The sequence below is a fragment of the Dermacentor albipictus genome, chromosome 3 (assembly GCF_038994185.2).
Source record: "Dermacentor albipictus isolate Rhodes 1998 colony chromosome 3, USDA_Dalb.pri_finalv2, whole genome shotgun sequence".
NCBI lineage: Eukaryota > Metazoa > Arthropoda > Arachnida > Ixodida > Ixodidae > Dermacentor > Dermacentor albipictus.
In genome coordinates this window covers 61,754,143-61,775,974 of record NC_091823.1, presented here as the reverse complement: position 1 = coordinate 61,775,974, position 21,832 = coordinate 61,754,143, and the positions used below count along the sequence as shown (strand labels likewise).

The window sequence follows — 21,832 nt, the reverse complement described above, 5'->3', positions numbered from 1 at the left end:
AACTAACTAGCCCAAAAATCTGATCCTCTTGGAGAAAGCTGTTACGTCTATGGCATTTATTTCGCAACTAAAAGCTGTATCGGGAATTTTTCAGGATGGTCTACGAATATCTCATTGACACTTTTTGTCTGAATACAATATTTGAGAAGTTGATTAATGAATAATAACTAATTATACGATTAGGCGATACACAAACAAAAATAATCACTTGTTTCAAGCGACGGCCAACAATATTACCTTGGTTCCATCAAGCTACGTGGCACTTGCATATGTTTAAATTTTGGCACAATTACGTGAGACACATGGCACATGCGAACGGACAGTTTAGTGTATATACTTCGCTATTTGTTTTCCGCGCTGTTGTTGTTGTGCGTAGTGGAACTTCTATTACTTACATGGGTCTAAATGGTATATAGCTCTTCTTGAGGTCTGTGTAACGTAGCAGTCGCCACAATGAATGTTACTCTTAGTTCATCTTTTATTCTCTTTTCTTCCAGTTGTTAATTCTGAAACCTAAAAGAAAGAGGATCCGACAGACACACTATCACAAATGAAACAAAGAACAGAAGAACAAGAGCAACAGAAGTAAGCGAGAAGTATTGTGACGACTGCCAGGACATTGAGCTCAAAGAACGCCCGCGTCGTCTTGTGAATTAAAGCCCATCGCGTGACCACTCGCATAAAACTTTCCCGCGCCACGCCAGGACTTTTACTCGCGCCCCGAGCCGCCACTGTTGTCCGCAATTGGTCGCACGCTCCTCCCAGCGGGACCGGCCGCTGCGTTGCGCGTCGCCACGCGTTTCGTGTGCGGCCACAAGGAGCGCTCCGTCGCGTTGCCGACGCCCTCTTGCAGCGGCGTTCGCGAGCGAGCGAGCCGCGGCGACCGACCGCCGGTGGCGACGACGTCGATAGGCGTGACGTCACGCCGTGTTGGAGTCACGTGCGCGCGCCGCCCCGTATAAAACCTGCGCGGCCCGCCGGTCGCGTCATAGTTCTTGTGCGTGATGTGTGCGTGAGGTAGCAATGTTAAAGTCGCTTGTTTCGCCGCACTACCCAGCCGTAGAACCCGTGAGTATCGCCGTGCACGCGCGCGCGGGGGCTTGTTGCCGCGATGCCGGTTGGGTTGAGGGTGGCATCTCGGCCGTGCTAGGGCCGGGGCTTTTCTTTTTTCTTAAACTTACTGGCCAGGGGTCCGGAGTGAAATAGGCAATTTAAATGTGTGGTTACATACATATGAATCAATTTCACGTGCAAGATGAATGAATAAGTAACGACGGCGCCAGCAATTAGGTGCTCCTACGCGCTGTTACCACTTAGTACAAGAAAAAAATATTGAAATATTGTTTTGATTTGTAGACTCTTGATTTGACACTGTCATTGAAATTATAGGCTCATATAAGATGCGAGCAACATAAGACTTTTCTCGCTTGGCCACTTGGTGTGTTGTGAACTCTAGCATTGCCACCTGTTACACCTGCATTTGCGGGTGTATCTTGGCGTGTGTGTGTGTGTGTTTGCACGATTGCATGTACGGCCGCTGACAAGCTGCACTTTCGGATACAACTCCACTCGCCCAAGTGAACGCTAACTCCTGCGCACCACAGGCCAGAACAGGCGCCACCGTGAAGAGACAGCATCAGTGGACCCCCTGGAAAGGCTTTTCGTACGACGTCCCGATCGCGTTTATTTGCACCTGTTTGTTTGCTATCGCCTCTTCCCCCGTCGCCCTCCACGTGCGGAATAAGCGGAGCCCATTTTTACGCCCTCCTTTGGTTTTAGTCTTTTTCCTTCTCCTCGTCCCATTCCCCCGTGTGCCCAGAGTGGCAGCAACAGCTTAGCAAGCATCACACGACCGAGGGTCGAGCCAACCGGTTTGGGCGAGGAGAGAGATGCCCACGGTGGCGGCGTTGTACAGCTCGCAAAGAGCCTGCCAGCGAGGAGCGGTGGCCTTCTCCTAATGGCGAATTCGTCTCGCGCGCACACCCATCCTCCCCACCGTCGCTAGCCGGCCAGGCCGTCCACGAACCAGCCTTCCTTCCCACCACCACGCCGGCGGCAAAGAGGGCCCCCCGTCAGCTAACACAGAGTAGCCTCCAGGCTAACCGCCCGATGCTGCGCTGAACGCTTCGTCCCACCAGGCCTCCTCGATACACCCGTGACTGCATGCTGCGCCGACGTCCTCTATGACGAGCCCGGTAAAACACTTCCCAGAGTGTTTGAACTGTTGATTGTCCCAAAAGAACAGCTGCCGCCGAACTTTTGCTATGGGCTTCAATATGTAAGACGGTGGTCAACTTTATGGGAATCTTTACCAGAGTGATGTCGTGGGCGCGATTGTTGAAAGAGTCTTACGCTCGATATTTCGTAACACTGTTGCGCGACCTTTCTTGCTAACCTTCGTGCCCTTCTTGTGCTCCTTTTTTTCTTTCGTGCAGCGTCATCAACTGGTCCCGAGTCCGAGCCATTCCGCGGGCGTCGCCAGTCCCGTCTCCATGGCCGACACGTGGGGCATGAACGAGCTGGGCGTCTGGTTCGACGAGGCCGAGAACGGCATGACCGGCGCGCTGCCGGTCCCTTGCCGCATCAAGCAAGAGCCACAGTCGGCTCCTTCGTCGCCCCAGTCGTGCATGATGAACAACGGCGGGGGCGGCAACGCCATGCTGGACTATCCCGCGCTTCTCGAGGAACTCGTGAATGTGACAAAGAACTGCGTCGCGTCTCACCCGCGCTCAGCGCCCACGGCGATAGCCTCTGCACAGCCACCGGCTGCTGCAGGGAACGCCGCTGCCGTCGCGCTGGTGGCTCAGCCGGGCAGCCCCAGCATGTACGACGAACCGTGCGCCGGATTAGTGCGCTGCCACGGCACCACTGCCATGACGTACGCGCCCGCCAAGGCGTGCCGTCCTCCGCCACCTTCGTACGACCAGCGGCTCGCCATCAAGACCGAGGACTGTGCCGAAAGTGACGCGGCTGCGGATTGTTGCACATCACTATCCGCAGACAAGCTCGACCAGCTTCGACTGCTCGCCATGCAGCAGGCGGCCAAGGACATCGACGTTGCCTGCCAGATCCTCAACATCTCGCCGAGTGAGTACTGCTCCTTCGTTGTTGAGCGCCGTCCTTTTGCGGAGCTTCTGGTGAGCTGGCGAGATGGCAGCATAGCGCACGCACATCGCGAAGTATCTGCGCACTTTGCGAGAGTTTCAGTGAGCACGAAGTGAGGAAAGGTGCATGAAGCCGGAAGACGTCTGTAGGCTACTAATGAATGCTACTCAGCATGAGGCGTAAAGCCACACAATTCGGTTCTGTGGTACTGTACGGCGTCGATGACGGCGCGAAACGTCAACGCTAGAGCTATAAAATGTTCCTTGTAGTGAAAACCTATTTTGGGACAAGTTTCCTTTCTCTCGCGCTCTCATTTCTTTATGCTTGACCTGCCTCAGCATCAAGCATCGTTGAGTACCAATTCTGGCGCTGCTGAATACATGGTCTATAGTTTCACAATGCCAAAGTTCTGACGAGAGAGGCTGCTGTTGTTAGGTGTTTACACGCTGAGTATAAAAAGTGCACATTTATTTCCGGAAGAATTATAACGATATCACAATCGTCAAGAGTCGCCGTAACAATGAGAACAGCCACAAGCGCTTTTTCGCGATGAGAGCTGGAATGCACGGATACAGCTTCTAAGGCATTTCGTTTTCGTTGCGAGTTAAATTGATGTGTTCAATAAAGCTTTTTTTTGTGTGTGTGTGACTGTTACAACATGGAAAGCAAATTACTTAACAAAAAAGGCACTGTCTTGAGTCATGTCAAGCTGGTTTTGTCGCTTTCACTTGCTATGAAACTGTTACGATCATCATCCCGATTCAAAAGGCCCATTGGTCTGGCGATGACATCAGCTGCTTTGCACACTTACCCAATGTGTCACATATAACGCTAACGCTTCTTTACCAATCAGACGCACCTGTGGAACTTTGTATGCTTAAGTAATTAAGATGACGAACTGCATTGTCTTGCACCACCATAACTATAGTTCCGACAAAGCAGAGCCTGTATTTACAAAGAGTTATTCTTGAATTGTTCGTAGCAGAAAATTCCAGCCAATCGTAAAGGCGGCCAGCCAATGGCGAAAAGCACTTACGAACGAGAAGCAATGTCAATTCGTCCTCACCGCTCTCTGTGTAAACGCCTATATACTGAGTCCACATAGTCCATTCCTTGTTCTCCACATTCTTTGCCAGCTAGTCTGACATTTTTTTTCTCGCGATATTCGAAACAGAAGAGATGTTAGCCAGTGCAGCAACCAACCCTGTTGCGTTTAGTTACATTGCCAGCACAAGCGAGTTCCACCAGGCTGATCCTGAACGCCAAAAATCTAGGCTTAATTCAAATTTCTGAGCTGCGTATCAGACATGAGGCCTACGGAAATGTATTGTTCACGCTGTGCTTAATGTCCTTCCGCTGTTTATATGAAGCGTTTCCTTAATGTCACCGAATACATGTATGCCCGTTGCCGACACACTGTTGCCCGCTTGTTACCCGTTTATATCTGAAGAACGGCACAAATTACTTTTCTTTTTGGTGGCTAGCTACTTTAATGCAAGTGTAGAAGAGCTCACTGCGTTGAGGAAAAGTCGAAAGTATAGGAAATAAAGGAATCAGATCAACAAAACTTAACGGGACACATAACGACACGTTGGAATATCGGCAACTTTCCTTTGCAAATGATACTTTCCTCAGCATGGCTCTTCTGTGCCGTTCCATATCACTTCACGCCACCCCTTTGGGCGTTTTCCGAACGCGCCGTCTTGCAATGTCAACGCGTTCCCCTATTTGCATCGATTATCACTGACCCGTGTCGCAATTGCGGGGCTTGTTCTTTCACGGCTGTGCGCCGTCTATACACTCTCGTTTGCAGCACATATATGCTTCGAAGTCGCGCTTCTTCAACTCGTTTCGCTTGGCGTTACTGTATACTTGGGGGCTAAAGGGACACGAAGAACCTTTATTGCCCCAATCTAAGTGAACTTGTGGAACATGTGCCTTTGCATGTCGGAGCTCTGTGTACAGAATCACGAAGCCTTTGTTATTGTTCTCCTAAGAAGTGTCTCTAATTGCATCCGTTCGCGATCCCTATTGGCGGGCGCCTGTTCTTACGATCGGCACCTCGTAACTAACTAACTAACTAACTAACTAACTAACTAACTAACTAACTAACTAACTAACTAACTAACTAACTAACTAACTAACTAACTAACTAACTAAATAAATAAATAAATAAATAAATAAATAAATGGGGGAATCGTGTCGTCTTTTATGGCTAGACCACCGTGCTTGGGAACTGCGCATGTGTAATTTATCTTGAGCGATGCATTCTTTAGTGGGTGTTGGAGATGTTTTCCTGGTCATACATGTGGCATGGCTATTCCATGTGAGACAGGTGATTCATGAAATGACCTACTCATACGCAGGTACTACACGCTACACGCGCAAGTAATAAGCGCATGGGTGACAAGCACCTAGAGCATCTAGAGTATTGGGCCGGTTTAACGTAACGTTTCCTATCGCTCAATCCTATTCGTTTCCTATCATCCACCGCTCACGGCTGGTCGATCTCGGTGATAAAGTGGACTGAGCTACTCGCAGGCCACTGGCGAAGTACAAAACGAAAATAATTGAAATACACTTTTTGCATTATCCCTGCCTATTTTCAAAGCCTTGTTAATAATAATAATAATAATAATAATAATAATAATAATAATAATAATAATAATAATAATAATAAAGTGAGTTGTATTGTCCGGAACAGGCGGCTAGAGCATTTACGTCGGGCAGCACTCTGAACCGTAACTTCAGCGTCGTCTTGCGCGAAGCGATCACCATGCTGCTGCTGTTGGTGGTGGGCTTCATCTTCAGTTCATACTGTTCGTCTTATTCATCACGACAACAATGATAATAATAATCTTAGAAGGAGCGAGAGCAAAAGTAACAAAAGAAAATAGACTTTCTGTAAACTTACTACAATACCCTAGTTACAGGGCGTGTTGATCAGCCGACTATGCTGGCATTGCATCATCCATTACTAGCTTGCTTTATCAAAGGAACGTTAAAAAGGAAGAAGCGCATCATGAGAAATATATGTAGCATAAGCGTTTATTGTTTTCAAATAAGACTTTGCTTTAGCTACCTCTTTCCGCCCGATTCTTGGCCAATCCCCCTTAGTGTATGCGAGCCATGGCAGAGGATCATCATCATAATCGTCAAAACTACATGCTTTTTTTTCCTTCTCTACTTCGCGCAGATCCCTATCAGTGGAGTGTGGCAAACGTCCACTCGTGGCTGGTGTGGACTCAGCAGCAGTACGGTTGCCCGTCGTTCAGGACCGACTACTTCAACATGAACGGCCCCACACTGTGCTCCCTGAGCGAGGAAGACTTCAGAATCCGTGCTCCAGGATCGGGAGACATCTTCAGCGCGCAGCTGGAAATATGGAAGTCCGGTGAGTGCACCTCTGTGTAGCTGGCTTCAGTGATGGGGTCGGGGTAGAGGGAGTGAAATAGAGAGAGGGAAGGTTGGGAGGTCAGCGATACGAAGGTCCTGTTTTCTACCCTGCGCGGAAGGAAATCGGGCAAAGATACAGAAACCAAAGTTTCGAAAAATCTCACGACGAAGTTTCGACCGCGCTGCGGAGTAAAACACAAATCTTCGTTGCAATGGACTGTCATAAAGCGAAGTGGCATATCGTGACTCTGAATACAGTTAAAACTCAACCTATCAAAATTAGATTTTACGAAGTTCCCAATCTAACGAAGAAATTTCCATTCCCCGGTGGATACCCATAGGAGTCAATGTTGTCATCAACCCGAATTAACGAAATTAACTGGCTCACCAAACTCGATCTAACGAAGTTCTTCCTAAAATAAATGAGTGAAAAAACGGTGACTTCTTTCTAATTTTCACACAGACGAGTTCTAATTTTCACACAGACGGGAAGTGTGTAAGCCCACTACTGGTGAAGCGCACGCAGATGAACGTCACGTTCTTTCACTGCGACATATTAAATTCGCAGTTATCTCCTGAACAGCGAGGTGTGTGTGTGTGTGTGTGTGTTTGTGTGTGTGTGTGTGTGTGTGTGTGTGTCTCGCACAAGCAATTTGGGCCGGCCTCGCGGACTTTTAACACGTGCAGGCGTGGGTTAGCGGCAAATACAATGCCGCGGTAGCTTTTGAGTGTCCCTACGTTACATTTTTAGATTTCGAAGGACCGGACAATCCCTTTCACCATTTTACCAACGTCCCGATTTAACGAAACAATTCGACCGAGCTCATCACTTCGTTGAATCGCGTCTCAACTGTACCGTTACGGTCGTTTTATTGCAGCTTTGCCGCTAATCGAGGTAGCTGGAAAGGTGTACATTCAAATCTCACCGCCACTCGTTATTCTGCACCAAACTGTGGTTGTCACGAGAAAAAAGTAATCGGCACTAGTCAGTAATTACATGTCGCGCAGTACCATTAGTCGGGAAAAATACTTTGAGGGCTCCTTTTGGTGTCCTATAAGAAACTGTGGCCGTGTTTGGAACGGACCCAAGTACACTTGGACATTGCTCATAATAACATGAAATATCCTAAGCATGTAGCTTCCGATTTGCGCGATGACGTGGGTTGTGGCGGGCCTCATTAGATAAGCTGCGACAGCTACGATAGCAACATCATACTCTCGAGGGCTACGATCTCGTTGCGACGAGCAAGAGTGCGCACATACGACCGACGGTGTTCCAAAGTGTACAAAAATAGTGCGGCGGATAGAGAGCGCCGTCTGCAGACATGTCTATCGGGCAAGTGCCTCTGCAGTGGAACATTACGAGCGCTGTTGTAGGGAGCCTGATAGCGGAGCGGGGGCATTGAAAGCTGTTTTTTTTTTTTTTGCTGATGTTCTTCCGATAGGGGGTCTGATAGTGCCGGTACTAATGCACGTATGATAACCCTACACATGTCAGGCGCTTAGTGTGGTTCGGGCAGCGAGTACTAAACGCCCTTTCACGACTCAGTAGCCATTTGCATTTTTGGGCTGTGGAAGCTGGGTGCAGAAGGTGCACCTGCTCCCTCAAGATCATATCAGCTACAAGAAATGGGCGAGCTGGCATCTTAAAGCAAAAAGGCAGAATGAAGGCGGCCAAGACGAAAAATAAAGAATTGTAGTATGCTAGTAGCTATATAACGATAAAGGGGGAAGGGACCGAGCTGCCAAGTACAGCCATCTTCTGCGCCCATTCATGTTCAGTTCCCTTGTCGAGCGGTTCTTTGAAGGCCTAGGTACAACTCAGTGATAAAACGCTCGTGCGCATAGCCGATATCTCTGGGCACGGTGCCTGCACGTACTGAGCTGTAAAGGCCTGTTTACGAGGCTGTAACATTTTGTCGGCAGGAAGCCGTCACTGTCACCACCATATCGGTAGGTGAACTGCAAACATGCTCTGAATATGACTCCCGAAAGCAAGCAGCAGTGCATGCCTTCTAAAGCGGCTGACGTCACGCTGGAGCTGTTTATTTCGTTGTCTATCGTAAACAAGGGAGCGGCAAGCTGGCAAGAAAGACATTCGGGGTGACGTCGCCTCTAAAACTGTTATGGAAAAACGCTGAAGTACGGAAACAAGCAGACAAGGATGACGGGGGGGGGGGGGGATAAAAGCCGACAGGTCGGCAGAGCGAGACCGCGAGCGAGAGAGAGAGAGAGAGAGAGAGAGAAGAGAGAGAGAGAATAGTCATAAGGGAAAGGCAAGGAGGTTAACCAGGCTGAGCCCGGTAGGCCACAAAGGGAATAGCACAGCAGTACATTAAGTAACATTAAGTAACACAGCATTATACAGTCAGCTATCGGTCAAGCCGTTTTAAAGCAATTTTAACAGAGGGTGCAAAGAAGGTAACTACATTAAATTATCAAAGTATCTTCCTTAAATAAAACTTTCAGTGCACAATGGTTTCAGTTGCGCACGGCATCTAGGGGCGAATTCACAAAGCTTTTCGTTCGAATTCCCATTGGCTGCCTCCGTCAATATGTCCAGCCCCAGGATTTTGCATATAATTTGCTCGTACTGATGTATATAGAATAGGAGTCTTTTTGGGAATGCGAGCTCTGATTCAGGCCATGTGAAAAGCTCGGGAGAATATGGACCAGTCTGAAAACTCTTGACTCTTGACATAGCCAATGTCTTAGAATGAATAAATGAATTAATTAACTAATTAATTAATGATTGAATGAATGTTTATTTTGACAGAAAAAATACAAAGAATCTCTGTCAAAGAGGTTGACAAAAAGGCACGAATGCCTGACTAAGCGTCAGTCCCCTTCCCTGACCCGACCCGTCTTGCTATTGAAGCCTGATGATTCAACAGAGCTGGTTTTGAATATCCCATTATTGAGTGTCAGGAGGTTCGCATGGCCCATACACAAAAACCTACTCTGCAAGCGCGCCTGTGTGGCGAGCTGCCGAGTTCAATCCCTTCGTCTTAAACACAGCCTAGATGATTTGAGCCGGGTTATCTTTTTAGTGTGCGTTGGCGCCAAACTCCTAGCATGGCCAGAGCTTCAGCCATCGATCACTGAATCTGCGACAGGAGAGTGACGCTGCTCTTTTCCTTTGTTTCGTTGTCCCCTGCAGCCGCGCACCTGCGGACGTCAGAGCAAAATCACCAGCAGCCAGGCCAGCGGTCGGGGGCGACGCAGTTTTGCCCCGAAGACAGCGTGCTCGACCTCGCGAGCCTTCTGGGCCAGACCATCTCGGGCAGCGGGGCGCCGGACGCCTCGCCGCCACGCACCTCGCCCCTCAGCCACCACAGCGACAGCCACAGCGAAGCCACCCACAGCGACGGTGAGTAGTGGCTGCGGACGTCCTGTGTAGACCTACTTTCCACCCCGCAAAATTCATACTTTCACGCGAATTCCTCCAGAGTGACCCATAGAAAAGAGAGCTTTTGAGTAGACCAATCTCTCGTGAAGCGGAATAACATCGGCCTATAATAAGTATGACGAAATATTTAGGAAAAAAGAAAGGTGAAATAATAATTATGAAAAAGGTGAAACACTGTTGAGATGAAATACTGTTGATGGAAAAGATGAAAGATGAAATACTAAGGAGAAAAATAACACAGAGGTGAAAAATTAAAGGTAAAATACTAACGAGAATTTCCGATGTGCCGAACAGGATCCCTCAGATACGCGCTAGAAACAGTCTTGTTACCGGCTCGCGCAAGCGTCGGTAATTCCTCCGTCGAGAAAGCGCCTTCGAAGGAACTCGGAGTGCTCCTGTTCACTAACTGCTCAGAGCTGTTATACTCGGGAGAAAATAGCTAAGACGAAAAGAATGTGCCTCTTTATCGCTGCAGGATACTCGGCGATCTCTCCACGGTATACTGCGGAGAATCCTTTGCACTGAGCAGAGTACTCTGTTCGCTCTAAACAATAACTGCGCGTTGTTGCGACCAAGATTTATGCGCTAACGCTGCGCGTCGCTTGGAAACTACAATGTTCAATATGGAGACACTGAAAACTTATTCAAGGGCAGTCATTTCGTTCAGCGGCTGCGTCATAACTCGATGCCGTTCACAAAACTCCGATTCAGCCTTCTTTATCCGTATTCGGTTGCGCCAAAGCGCGCGCTTCAATGTAGGCAGGCTTAATAAGGTCCGCGTCATGTGTTTCTATATACTGCGTGATCACGTGAACGTGTTGTCGGGTATACTTGGAGTGCACATACGATGCCAACTGTGCGGCGTATGCGCTTGCCACTGCACGACACGTTTAGAAATGCTCCGAGCAAAAATTTCCTTGGGACTTTCCCTTAAACGGCCGGAGCTTTTATCTCCCACAACAACGCGATTTATTCTTGCAAAAAAAAAAAACGCATGCAAGGAACAGAGAAAGAGAGAGAGAGAGAGAGAGAGAGAGGGAAAGTGCAGTCTGTCGCTAACGGTTAGGGAGTGTCTCTTGCTATCGAAGTTGTACGACATTGCGCTCCTCCAAGCAATCCGCTCTTGGACGGGTGGAAACGGTCTTATCAGGTCGTACGACCGAGCAGTCTAGGTGCCAGAGCAGCGGAAATGGTGCTGACTCGTGACGTTAGTAGGCGAGAATTTCGTTTCTGTGTCGCAACGCATTCATATATATATATATATATATATATATATATATATATATATATATATATATATATATATATATATATATATATATATATATTCTTGGAATAAATTGTGTGAAAAGACGCTTAATATCTACGGAGCTCGCTTGTCTTAAAGTTCACCGCTTGCAGGTTGCGCATGTTACAAGATTACTAAGCGGGAAGGAGCTCCTTTGTTTCTACCTCACAGCTGTTCATGCGAAGATGCGCAGCATCTCAAAGTCCTTTTATCCTTGCTTGTTGATAAATTCGAGTACTGAGATACTCAGTGTACGCCTCCTTGCTGCGGTTGAACAATCGGGCACTCTCCGAACTGTCATCATTTCTGAACGACCAGACAAACTAAGCACCGTTTTCGAACTTTTAAAGGGAATGCTACGTGGATGGGCTGATCTAGGAATTATCTCGTCACTGTATGCAATCCTTCTTCATCAGCTCAATTATTTACACATTTATGATTCTTCCCCCTCTCTTCATAACGCTGTGTAGCTAGCCGTTCAGGGCTACTTTTCTCGTAGTAAATCACTCGAATATTCGTTGTTGTTATAAAGCGGCGAATGCTATAATCGCAGCAGTTCTTATTGTCTACAGCCACTTCATACGGTTAGCAAGCACTTTCTCATTCTTTTATGACGACACAAGCCATGACTTTCCACCCGCAAGAGCGGCATCTGCTGGGTGCGTGCTTCGGGGGGCGTCCTTCCGTTGTCGCCGACGTCCATCGCGCCATGAAAGCTCCGGCAGTGTGCGCAGCTCAGCGGACGCCAGCGACCAGATGACGCCTTTTCCGCCGGTCTTGCAGCAACAGCGGCGACGAAACGGCGCGGGGCGAAACAAAAGAGAAACAGCCCGCGAACGCGCGCGCGAGGCCTTCGTGCGCAGCGGCGGCGCGACGTTTCCGCTGATAGCAGTGCTGATGGCGCGGTCGCTCGATGTGTCGCGCCTCCGCGTAGACGCGGTGAGCCGCCAACTGCCGTTGCTGCTGCTGCTGCTGGGCTTTGGTTTCGCGGAGTCGCCTTCTTTTGCGAGCGTTTCGCCCGCTTTCTCGGGGGCTTCCAAATTACACATTCAGCACCCCTCCGAGAAAAAAAAAAAAAAAACACGGGCTACCAGTCATGCCGGTTCGCTTGCGTTTGGTTCGCTTCTTGTTTTCTTTTTTTTCGCTGCTCCTCACGCAACAAAGGGCCCCGCTGTAAGAAGCGCGCCACTAAACTTGGCTTACGCGAGGAGGACTGGTGTACGTGGGCGATGGACGTCTTGAAAAGAAACCAGCAGCGGGAGGAAGGGGGGAGGAGGGGTTAGGTTCGAAACTGTGGGTATGGGATAACGCTAGTGTCCGTAGCTGTTCGATCAGAGCAGGGAGGGAGAGAGAGAGAGAGAGAACGAAGCAGGTGGAATTGGGAGGTGGCAGTAGAAAATAGGGGGGGGGGGGGGGGAGTATTGCTTTGCGCTGAGGAGATACGAGACGGGGAGGGCGAAAGCTATTGGCCGCCACCAGAGAGGGGTGGTATTCTACGCGTGCTCGCGCTCTCACGCGCAAAAACAAACACACGCAGACCAGAGAGGCACGAAAATTTCCCAATTTGGAGCCGCCGATCTTTCCGAGCTTCGGGGGTAGCAGCCGAAGGAAAGAGCCGGCCCCATCCGACGGTCCGCAGCCTCCTCTCTGCCCCAAACGACGGAGGGACCGGCACCGCCTGAAAAAGGCAGCATCGGTGGCTTCTCCAGAAGCCTAACCTGACTCGGGTCAGAGCTGCCGCCGACGGTGCTACTACCTTCTTCTTCCCGAACGGCAACCTGTTCTTCCACTTCCCGCCCATCTAGGAGAGGCGAAGGCGAGAGGGAGCTCAAAACTGGCTCGAACGATGATGCTGCCGTTGCTTGCCGCCGTAAGAGCCGAGCAGCCAAGTTCGCTGGACGCTCGAGGGGGCCCGACGCTGGAATGCGGCCGTTCTACCGGCGGCGATTGGGCCTGGAATCTTTATAGCCGCCGCCGCCGCTGTTGCTGCTGATGCTAGCTCGCCTCCCCCCCTCTACCCCTCGACTGCGATGGGCGTCGGCTCCTCTCGCTTGGCTGCCTGCTTCCACTTTTCGAGCCGACCCTCCCCGCCGCCTCGTCCTGTGCCATCTCCTCCGCTGCTGAGCCCCCCTCTTGTTTCGACCTCTTCGCGTCTCGGGAACGCGCGCGCGGATGGAAGAGAACAGGGCGTGGTGGATTACTCCGCGAAGCTACTCGAGCCGCCTGTTCACCCTCGCCGAAGCCGCCTACCCTCTTTCGGGTGTTGCCGCCGTAAGGGGAGGGATGCTGCTGCGGGAGGGGAAGAAGTTTCATTTCGGGGCGCGCTCGGGCGCGCGCACTCAGTCCTCGCCTTGCCCCGCCGCGCGGCTTCGTTTTCTGCTTTTCTTCTCTCGTTATTGTTCCTTTTTTTTGTACTCTTCCCTGTGTTCTCGTTGATTCAGTCGCAGGGGCAACGGTCTGGAGGCCCGGGCGGCCGGTCCCATCTTCCTTCCTTCTTTTTCTTCTTCCCCAGTGGTCGTCGTTGTTGTTGCTGCTGCTTGTGTTTTTCTGCCCTCCCGTTCCGTTTATCGCCACTGCCCCCTCCCCCAAACATCGTTCTCTCTCTCTGCTGTCTTCCACTGCCGGCCCGGCTCGGGACAGGCCGAGCCGAATTGATCGTTGGCTTTCAGGTTTGGTCTGGCGGCGCACCTGCCTGTCCGATGGTGGTGCCTCTCTTCTCGAACGCTTCGAAACAAGCGGGAGCGGACTTTCATTATCTCTTCTATACTGCTGCTGCTGCTTCTGCCGCCGCTTCGCTGGCTTGGCAAAGGAATGAATATACATACGCGCACAGCGGCTCTCCTGTGTTTGGCACGGCTTCAGGGGGCATGGTTAGTGCACCCGCTCATTTCTCTCCTGCTACATCTCTTCCCTCTTTTTTTTTCTTTCTTCTTTCACCTTTCATTTTTGGTGGCTTGACCGTCGGTATTCTGGACAGCCCAGGTAGACGTCCCCACTCTCTGTCGGGCTTCAAGGCTGTTCTCGTTGGGCCTCGCTGTGGACGCTCTGCTTACGTGGCGCGTCCACAACGATCTGGTTGGCTTGGAGACCGTTTGTAGCGCGGGCTGCAGGACCTATATTTTGAGTCGGTCTCAATGTCATTACCTAAGATACGGCACAACGTCTTGCTACGTCATTCTAGCGCTCTACTCAGGTAGCATCCGTCTTGCGCGGTGTGGGTTTGCGTGTGTGTGTGTGGTGGTCGTGGTGAGGGGGGGGGGGGGGGTCGACAGTAGATTTATGCGACTATTATTAAAGGCTAGGCACTGTAGCGACTTCCAAGGTAACGACAATGTTCAAGCTACAAGTAGCATGAGAAAAAATGGCTGTGGCTTAGGTAAGGTTAAGCCCAGGATGCGAAGCATACTAGCCTTTATTTTAGTTGTTGAACCACTGTTTAGCCTGGTGAACTGCTGTTGCTTGGCTATATTTGGTTCGGCTAGACGAAGAAACAACTCATGCATTACTTCTTCGCCTTCAAGAGTGGAACGCGACAGCGTTCCCGTCGACCCGCCAAGGGGTGTAAGACAATGGGCTACAGGGCAGCGACTACGCGCCCCGCATTGGACGCGGTGAGCGTCGAGCAAAGCAGCGTTCGGCGCGGCAACGAAATGTGCGCCTGAGCAAGAGACGCACGCCTTAGAAACAGCGCGTTTCTAAGGCAACACCGCATTCACTAGAGGCGCTTTTGTACCGCTTTGAAGCGTTGTACTCGTGGCTCAGTGGTAGCGTCTCCGTCCCACACTCCGGAGACCCTGGTTCGATTCCCACCCAGCCCGTCTTGCAAGAGTTGAGCCAAAGCCACTTCTCCTCTGTCGTGACGTCACGGTGTCACGTGATTTCATGGTCACCGCCGCGCCTGAGGAGCTGGGTTGAGCCCTCGTAATATGCTTCGCATAAAAAAGAACCACAAGGACAAGACAAAGAAACTCCGTAGGAGCTCCTTCGCAACGCACAGAATGAAAACGGCGCAAAGCGTAGATAGCATCACGGGTAACATATGCGCAGAAGTGGCATGCTTTGTTGTTCCAAGGATTGCTATAGAGGTATGCTCAAGACACAGTTGTCGGACTGCGTGTAGTATATAGCTCACAGTCGTACTCTCCTACCTACTTTTCCGAGTACACTGAGCTCGCTGTGTTCTTAAGCAAGCTGCAAATGTGGTATTACTTACCGCACATCGCCAAGTAATAATCGCGGCAACGTTCTGCGGCTCCTACTTGCAAAGCAAAAAGCAAAAAAAAAAGACATTTCCGTTGTTTCGGCGTTATTCGGCTGGTGGCGATTCTCTGCGTGAGAAAGAGACAAAGTGACAGCGATACAAATATAATGCAATGGGGACAACAGGCACTGAAAGAAAAAGGGGGCGCGAAAGTGGCTAGCATCGCCGGAAAAGGAAAGATAATTGTCACTCTGACTAAACTCAGTGGGGACCACCGCCGCGTGTGTGCCTTACGCTCACGGTTCGCCGCACCGTAGGAGCAGTGGACCTTGAGCGGCAGCACACCTGCCACCGCCGCGCCACGATGCTCGCGAACCGTTGCTTCGCGTGCACCGGTAGTGCGTTCCTACACACGTGACCAGGCGGGAAGAAGACCGTTGACACTGTGCGGAGCTTCGCGTCGAAGTCCCCACAGAGGCTCTTCACTCTGCTGCCTACAGAGTGCTGGGCGCGCATGCGAAGCAACGGAAGCGGGATCCGACGGTGGTGATTTGGTTCGGTACTCGCGTCTATGCGACTTGCGTGTCCGTGGGGATGAATTCCCGTGAGACAGAAAGAGCCCGTGTTACTCGAACCCTTAGTCTCTACACTCAAATCTTGTTTCCTTCGCTCTGGCCGCTCGCTTGAGCGCTCTGAAAAAAAAAAAAAAGAAAGTGTGATGTGCGCTCTACGCGAGTTGCGGCACGTAAATCTTGAGAGAAAGGAGAATGGTGTTAAGGCGCCATTTTTTCCGGTGTATCGGGTCAGGTGGCGCTTCCGCCGAGAAACAAACGCGAACAATAACGCGCTTTGGTCGCGCAGAAATTGGTGCCTAGTTCAAACTTCGTCATTTCCCCGTTGTTGAACCCTTAATTAAAGAGTGCGATTTAGTGGGCATGAATAATGTCGGCACTCAAACTTGATAGTATATAATAGTACATATTGACTTGATGATCACGTTGTATTACGTTTTGGTTTGCTTTTGTTTAACGTACTGGCACCGTTATTTCGGTAGAGCGCCATCACTAAAGATTTACATTACAGCAGTAAATGCGGAGAGCAGTATAATTTACTGCTTTAAATTTATTCCTCCTGTAACAGCATACAGCGGCATACGTCTTAACATATAATAACATTACTGCCACGTGTCCTTATGTTTTCCATGGGCGTAGGATAGTCTTATATAAAAAAAAGTGTAGTTCTGTCTCCCAATGGACGTTCCCTTTTGAATCTGAAGTACAGAAAGAAAAAGAATCTTGGCATCTTACGAGAAGCAACCTTCTATCCAATCACCGGCGTATTGGCTCGTTGTACATAAGACTGACTCACAGGTGGCTACGATTCAAGTAACGAACTGGCTCGAGGCGTTGTTTACTTCCGTCATACCCTTGGGCAATTTAGCTTGCTGCGCAGCTCGTGTGAGCTCGTTCGTCTCCGTGCCTCAAAGGGCTTAACGCAGCGGGCACTCGTCGTCGGTTTTATTCCCGTGACCCGACTTGTGACAGCAATACACCTCTGATCCCTGGGAAACGTTTCTGCCTATCTTGGCGACGACGTTGTCTGCGTTCTCCCCTTCGTCTCTTCTATTCTTGTTTTTTTTTTCCACGCATTTGTCTTATCTTTCGTTATCTCTATAGCAGTTGTTTTCATTTGTCCTTCTACGTTGCACTCGGCGGCTGAAAGCTAGGCGCAATATCACTGTTATCGTGTGCCAGTCAACGCTCGAGAATGTCAGAAACGAGCTCTGTTATGCTCTGGCTGAATATTACCTTTATTTCACTTTTTATACGCCCGCACTAATATATGATTCCGTACTGAATTCACTGAAATGTCATAAAGAGCAATAAAATGTCGACGATATAGTCAGCAGAGAAACACAGTTACTGTAGTTTTACGGATGAAGCTTTATTAGTCACTTCGGACTCGTGCTAGTTGGACAAGCAGGAGCGCAAGCCTTTCTGATGGGCATTGCTATTTGCCAATATACTAGTGGCGGTTCGAATGCGTGCTGGCATCAACTCGGCTAACAGAAAATACATGCTTGCCACCGGCAACCAAATTCACCGCTGCGGCAGTGCCGCTGCTATTGTAGCCAGTGTTTGTCTGCTTTCCAACTCCCCCTCGCCTTCTCCTCCGACATCGCGCGCTGTGCGGACCGCATCAGTACTCAATCGTATGAACCTACGTATTTATTTATTTATTTATTTATTTATTTATTTATTTATTTATTTATTCACAACTTCTTGCAGCGCCAATAAGGGATTATTGCAGGGGGTGGGTGTGGGGCATGGTAGATGTTAAAGATGACCACACAGGCACACACAAGCACAAAGAAACAACGTTTTAGGTAACCGTTTCCCTTCCGCATGTACAACGGTCGAGATGGGTGGCTTACAAGAACAGGAATGCCGGTACCGCATGACGTGCGGAAAGCATGGGCAAGCGGTTGCATAGTGCAACGATTCGCACGCGCGCACACCCTTTGTGTTGACTCAGGTGGATGGCGCCTAACCAGCGATGTTCGCCTCTTTGTCGTTGCAGACGAGGCCAGCGACACGAGCAGCGACATTGCCGAGCGCTGCCTCGGCGCCGGCGTCGCTCTGACGACGGGCGCCGTGGCGGCCGCCGGCCGCGCCCCTTCTTCGTCGCACATCCACCTGTGGCAGTTCCTCAAGGAGCTCCTGTCGCAGCCGCAGCTGTACGGCAGCTGCATCCGCTGGCTGGACCGCAACCGGGGCGTCTTCAAGATCGAGGACTCGGTGCGCGTGGCCCGGCTCTGGGGCAAGCGCAAGAACCGGCCCGCCATGAACTACGACAAGCTGAGTCGCTCCATCCGCCAGTACTACAAGAAGGGCATCATGAAGAAGACGGAGCGCTCGCAGCGGCTCGTGTACCAGTTCTGCGCGCCCTACAGCTGTTGATGATCCCGGTTCCCTGTAAGGGCGGCCCGGCCCGGCGAGGCTTTCTCAGCTGGTTCTGGGCCTCGATCGGTGCTTCGTGGCCGCCTGGGTTCCCCCCCTCGTGAAAAAAAACAACAACAACAAAAAAGCGCAAGCATTGTGCGTTGTTGTACGTGTTCGTCCCATATTCCCCTCCCAATACTGTACCGCTCTCTCGCATTCTTTCTCTTTGCTGCTGTCGCGCCCCTCCTCTTGTTTGGATTCCAGTTATGCCTTTCATATAATGCTCGCTGCCGCGTGCATTACTCATCAGCGGCGTGCATTCGATGTGCAAGCCGTGGAGAGCACTCGTCGCAGTCTACATAGCGGCCGTATGAATGCGCATTTTAGTGATTCGATGATTTAATGCTAGAGAAAAAAGAAAGTAAACGATCGGAAGAAGACGAAGAGCCTAAAACGTGGAGACTAAAGAAACGTGTACTGCAAGCATCCTAGAACGAACGAACTGGGCCTTTAAAACTGCGAAGTCTCCCAGACCAACGGCTTAATTGTGAGGACGTCAAGCCGACTTCTTTTACCAAGAATGCCGTCTTAATCACTCCTGTTCGAATCGCCCAAATTGGGTTTAAGCTATGGCACCAAAATGAAGCCCAACATGTAAGCGCAGGCTGTAACTAAACGAAAGGATGCAAAAAAGAAAACTAGAAAAAGAAATACTGCTGTGACGAGTGCTCCGCGGTGGTTTCTTTCATTTCTACATACAAGCAGGAGCACAAACCTGTACTTTAGCAGTTTTATCTTTTCTCACATTCTTGTAAAATGTGACTCCTTCGCAAAATCTCCCTGTCCCCTTTTCTTCCCGCAGTTTTTCAGCTTTGCTGCTGCTGCTGCTGCTGCTCTCCTTCCCTACTGACCCCCGCCGCTTTCCCGGCTGGTCCGGAATTGGGCGGGGACGCTTTCCCTCTCTCAGAGCGTGCATGCTGAGGTCTTCCTGCGCCGGCGATTTGCCCGCGACGCTTTTATTTCTCCTGTCAGCCGCTTCTGTTTTACTGAAATGGTGTATCCTCTGTTTGCAGTCGTTTATTATTACTTTTGTTTTCGTTCCTGCTATTATTTATTTGTTCGCGCCACGAACTGTTCTTGTTGGTGCGGACACACACTTATACGTGGATCTCGTGTTCTTGTGACACACACGCAGTGGTGATGCTAGAGGATGGTGATCTGAAACAAACGGAAATCTGAACCGGACTTTTAAGTGTGCTCCTCTGTTCGTTTTCTTTTTTTTTTTTTTTAGTTCAGTGAGTCACACCAACGGTTTCTTTCCTTTGTCTGACACGTTAAAATGTCCCATCTTGCTCACGAAAGTAGAGATCGTGGGAAAGAAATGAACAAGCCAAGGTTGTTCTCGTTCGTTATCAGTTACCTTTCTTTTTTTAAGTCTTGTGTTGACATATTTGTTCTTCTCCCGAACATCTATTTATTTATTTCCCCACCATCAGTCGGTTCGACCTCGCATCGGTGTAAAAAAAATCCGCCGCGCCACTCATCGCCTCCACCAACCCGCTTTTCCCGTGCCACAGCTTTTCTTTTATTATTTTTTTATGTTGCAACAAAATATAATACGAAAATGAGGAAATATTACCGCGGTGTCGCGTTCTTGCCACCGACACCCGTCTCGCCTGCCTCACATCCGACGCAAGGAGACCTCACCATGAACGGCGTCCCTTTTTTTGTCTGTTTGTTTTGTTTATATGTGTGTTAGCTTCCCATTGCACCATACTTCATGTTAAACGAGTCTTTCACCGACGCGGCGAGCGGACCGGAGTAACGTTGGGGTGACACGGAGGGTTCGTCGCGGACCCGTGGCAGGAGTTACCTGCGGTAAATCACGCGGTCACCTTCGACCTCCAACCCCAAGTTCCCTCGGTCCTCCGACAGGGAGACGCTCGATCCCAGCGGCCTGCGATCGCGCCCTATGTGGGGATGCGAATCGCCCTGAGATGGCGCTAGGAGACTCGGGCACCCCTCCCTCCTCCTCGGCGTTGAGGCGAGAGTGAATCCCCGCATATCCGTGATATGTCGGGTAGTATGTTCTAAGAACAACCCCCACTCCCTTGCCCCCCCCCCCCATTCTATTTTTTAATATATGTTATAAAGGTATCGTAGTGTTGTTGCAGAGAAGCAATGTGTGGTGAAAGAGGTTGGGTTTCGCTAAGGTGTTTGCTGCGTCCTGTGTCTCTCTTTTTAAAATATTGTGCGCTGTTTTGTTTGTTGTAGACTTCGTCGCCCTATGCTACAAAGTATAATGTGCCGCATGGGTATTTTGCGAGAAGTACGCTGGCGTTCTGGGCGCGGACGTCAATTTCTGCTAAATAGGAAAAGGAAATAACCCCTCAGAGTGCAAAATGAGAAAAAATTTTGGTGAACAAATTCTAAATAGTACCAAACTCCAGTAATGTACTCGTATACAGTCGTCACCCTTAAAAAATAATAATTTCTTCACTGCACCAAGTGCTGGGACTTTGATAGGCAGTAATAATGAACTACTGTTTCCATATTCAAATTGGCTTCTATATTTTCGAGCCTTATCTTTGTGATGAGGTCAATATACATGTTTAATACGCCGGAATGCCAGTCGACATCCGCAAATTGCCTTGACTTCGTGTCTTAAAAACTCACGGCGTCCCCCTCCCCCCACCTTTTTTTTCTCTCTTTTTGTTACTTCTAATTTTTGGCCCGACGCCGCTTATGTACAAAGTTTGTCACTACGTACTTCCGTCTTGACTCGTGCCTTTTCGCTTCTTGTGCCTTTGCGCGTGTACCATCATTTTTGTGTACGATCGCATTCGCGTCTCTGGTTGCCTTGACAGATTTGTCAATGTTAACTTGAAGACAGCTTCAGAAGGATTGCTTCGCTTGTTGTTCGTGCCCGCTCGTATAGCGATATACGAAGCGAGCAATGCCACATTAACTTGTTATCACGGTATCGTCTTCCGCGGCGGAAATTTGTCCATATCGGCACAAGTGTACAGTGCGTCTACGAATTCTTTCTTTTTTGTCTCCTTGTTCACTTGGAACATTTTCAACATTGCTGTGAAAGCGTTGTTGCTTGTACTGGAGGTTGTGTTTCGAGTCCAAATAAAACTCCTTGTTTTTGAATACACTACGTTTCCGTGTCCAGCCCTCGGAACTCGACCTCGCATGCCCAATGAGAGCGCGAGGCGGTGTTGTAGGCTGCGAATTCATATTAGTGACACCTTGGCGAGGGCTAGTTGGTCTAACTATATAGCGAAGTTGGAACAGTGCGACAAAACAAGGACACACAGATAAACGCACACCACAGAACCCACGGCGCCTGTTCTGTGGTTTTTGTTTCTTTGTGTGTCCTTGTTTTGTCGCGCTGTTGCAGCTAAGTCCTGTGAAATAGGGAACGCTCGCAAAGTTTATCAATGCTGCTAGCATGAAGGTTGCCCGTGCTTACCGCATTCGTGACA

The 21,832-nt window shown here is 49.8% G+C and overlaps 1 protein-coding gene across 2 annotated transcripts; it reads left to right on the top strand.

Moving 5' to 3' along the window:
- The first annotated feature begins 968 nt into the window (after nt 1-968).
- LOC135898772 (SAM pointed domain-containing Ets transcription factor-like) lies at nt 969-21,501 on the top strand. 2 transcript variants are annotated; one of them, XM_065427914.1, is made up of 5 exons: nt 969-1,068; nt 2,436-3,087; nt 6,302-6,499; nt 9,662-9,871; nt 17,980-21,501. In XM_065427914.1, exons 1-5 carry the CDS (start codon nt 1,024-1,026, stop codon nt 18,357-18,359), a joined length of 1,485 nt encoding a protein of 494 aa, XP_065283986.1. In that variant the 5' UTR covers nt 969-1,023; the 3' UTR covers nt 18,360-21,501. The 2 variants fall into 2 exon arrangements, with proteins under 2 accessions (XP_065283986.1, XP_065283987.1); XM_065427915.1 differs by lacking the exon at nt 969-1,068 and adding an exon at nt 1,135-2,195.
- The last annotated feature ends 331 nt before the right edge of the window (nt 21,502-21,832 follow it).

Coding starts and splice junctions, on each gene's coding strand:
- LOC135898772 (XM_065427914.1), top strand. CDS start 1,024: ATGTTAAAGTCGCTTGTTTCGCCGCACTACCCAGCCGTAGAACCC. Junction 3,088..6,301: donor GATCCTCAACATCTCGCCGA/GTGAGTACTGCT, acceptor TACTTCGCGCAG/ATCCCTATCAGTGGAGTGTG. Junction 6,500..9,661: donor GCTGGAAATATGGAAGTCCG/GTGAGTGCACCT, acceptor TGTCCCCTGCAG/CCGCGCACCTGCGGACGTCA.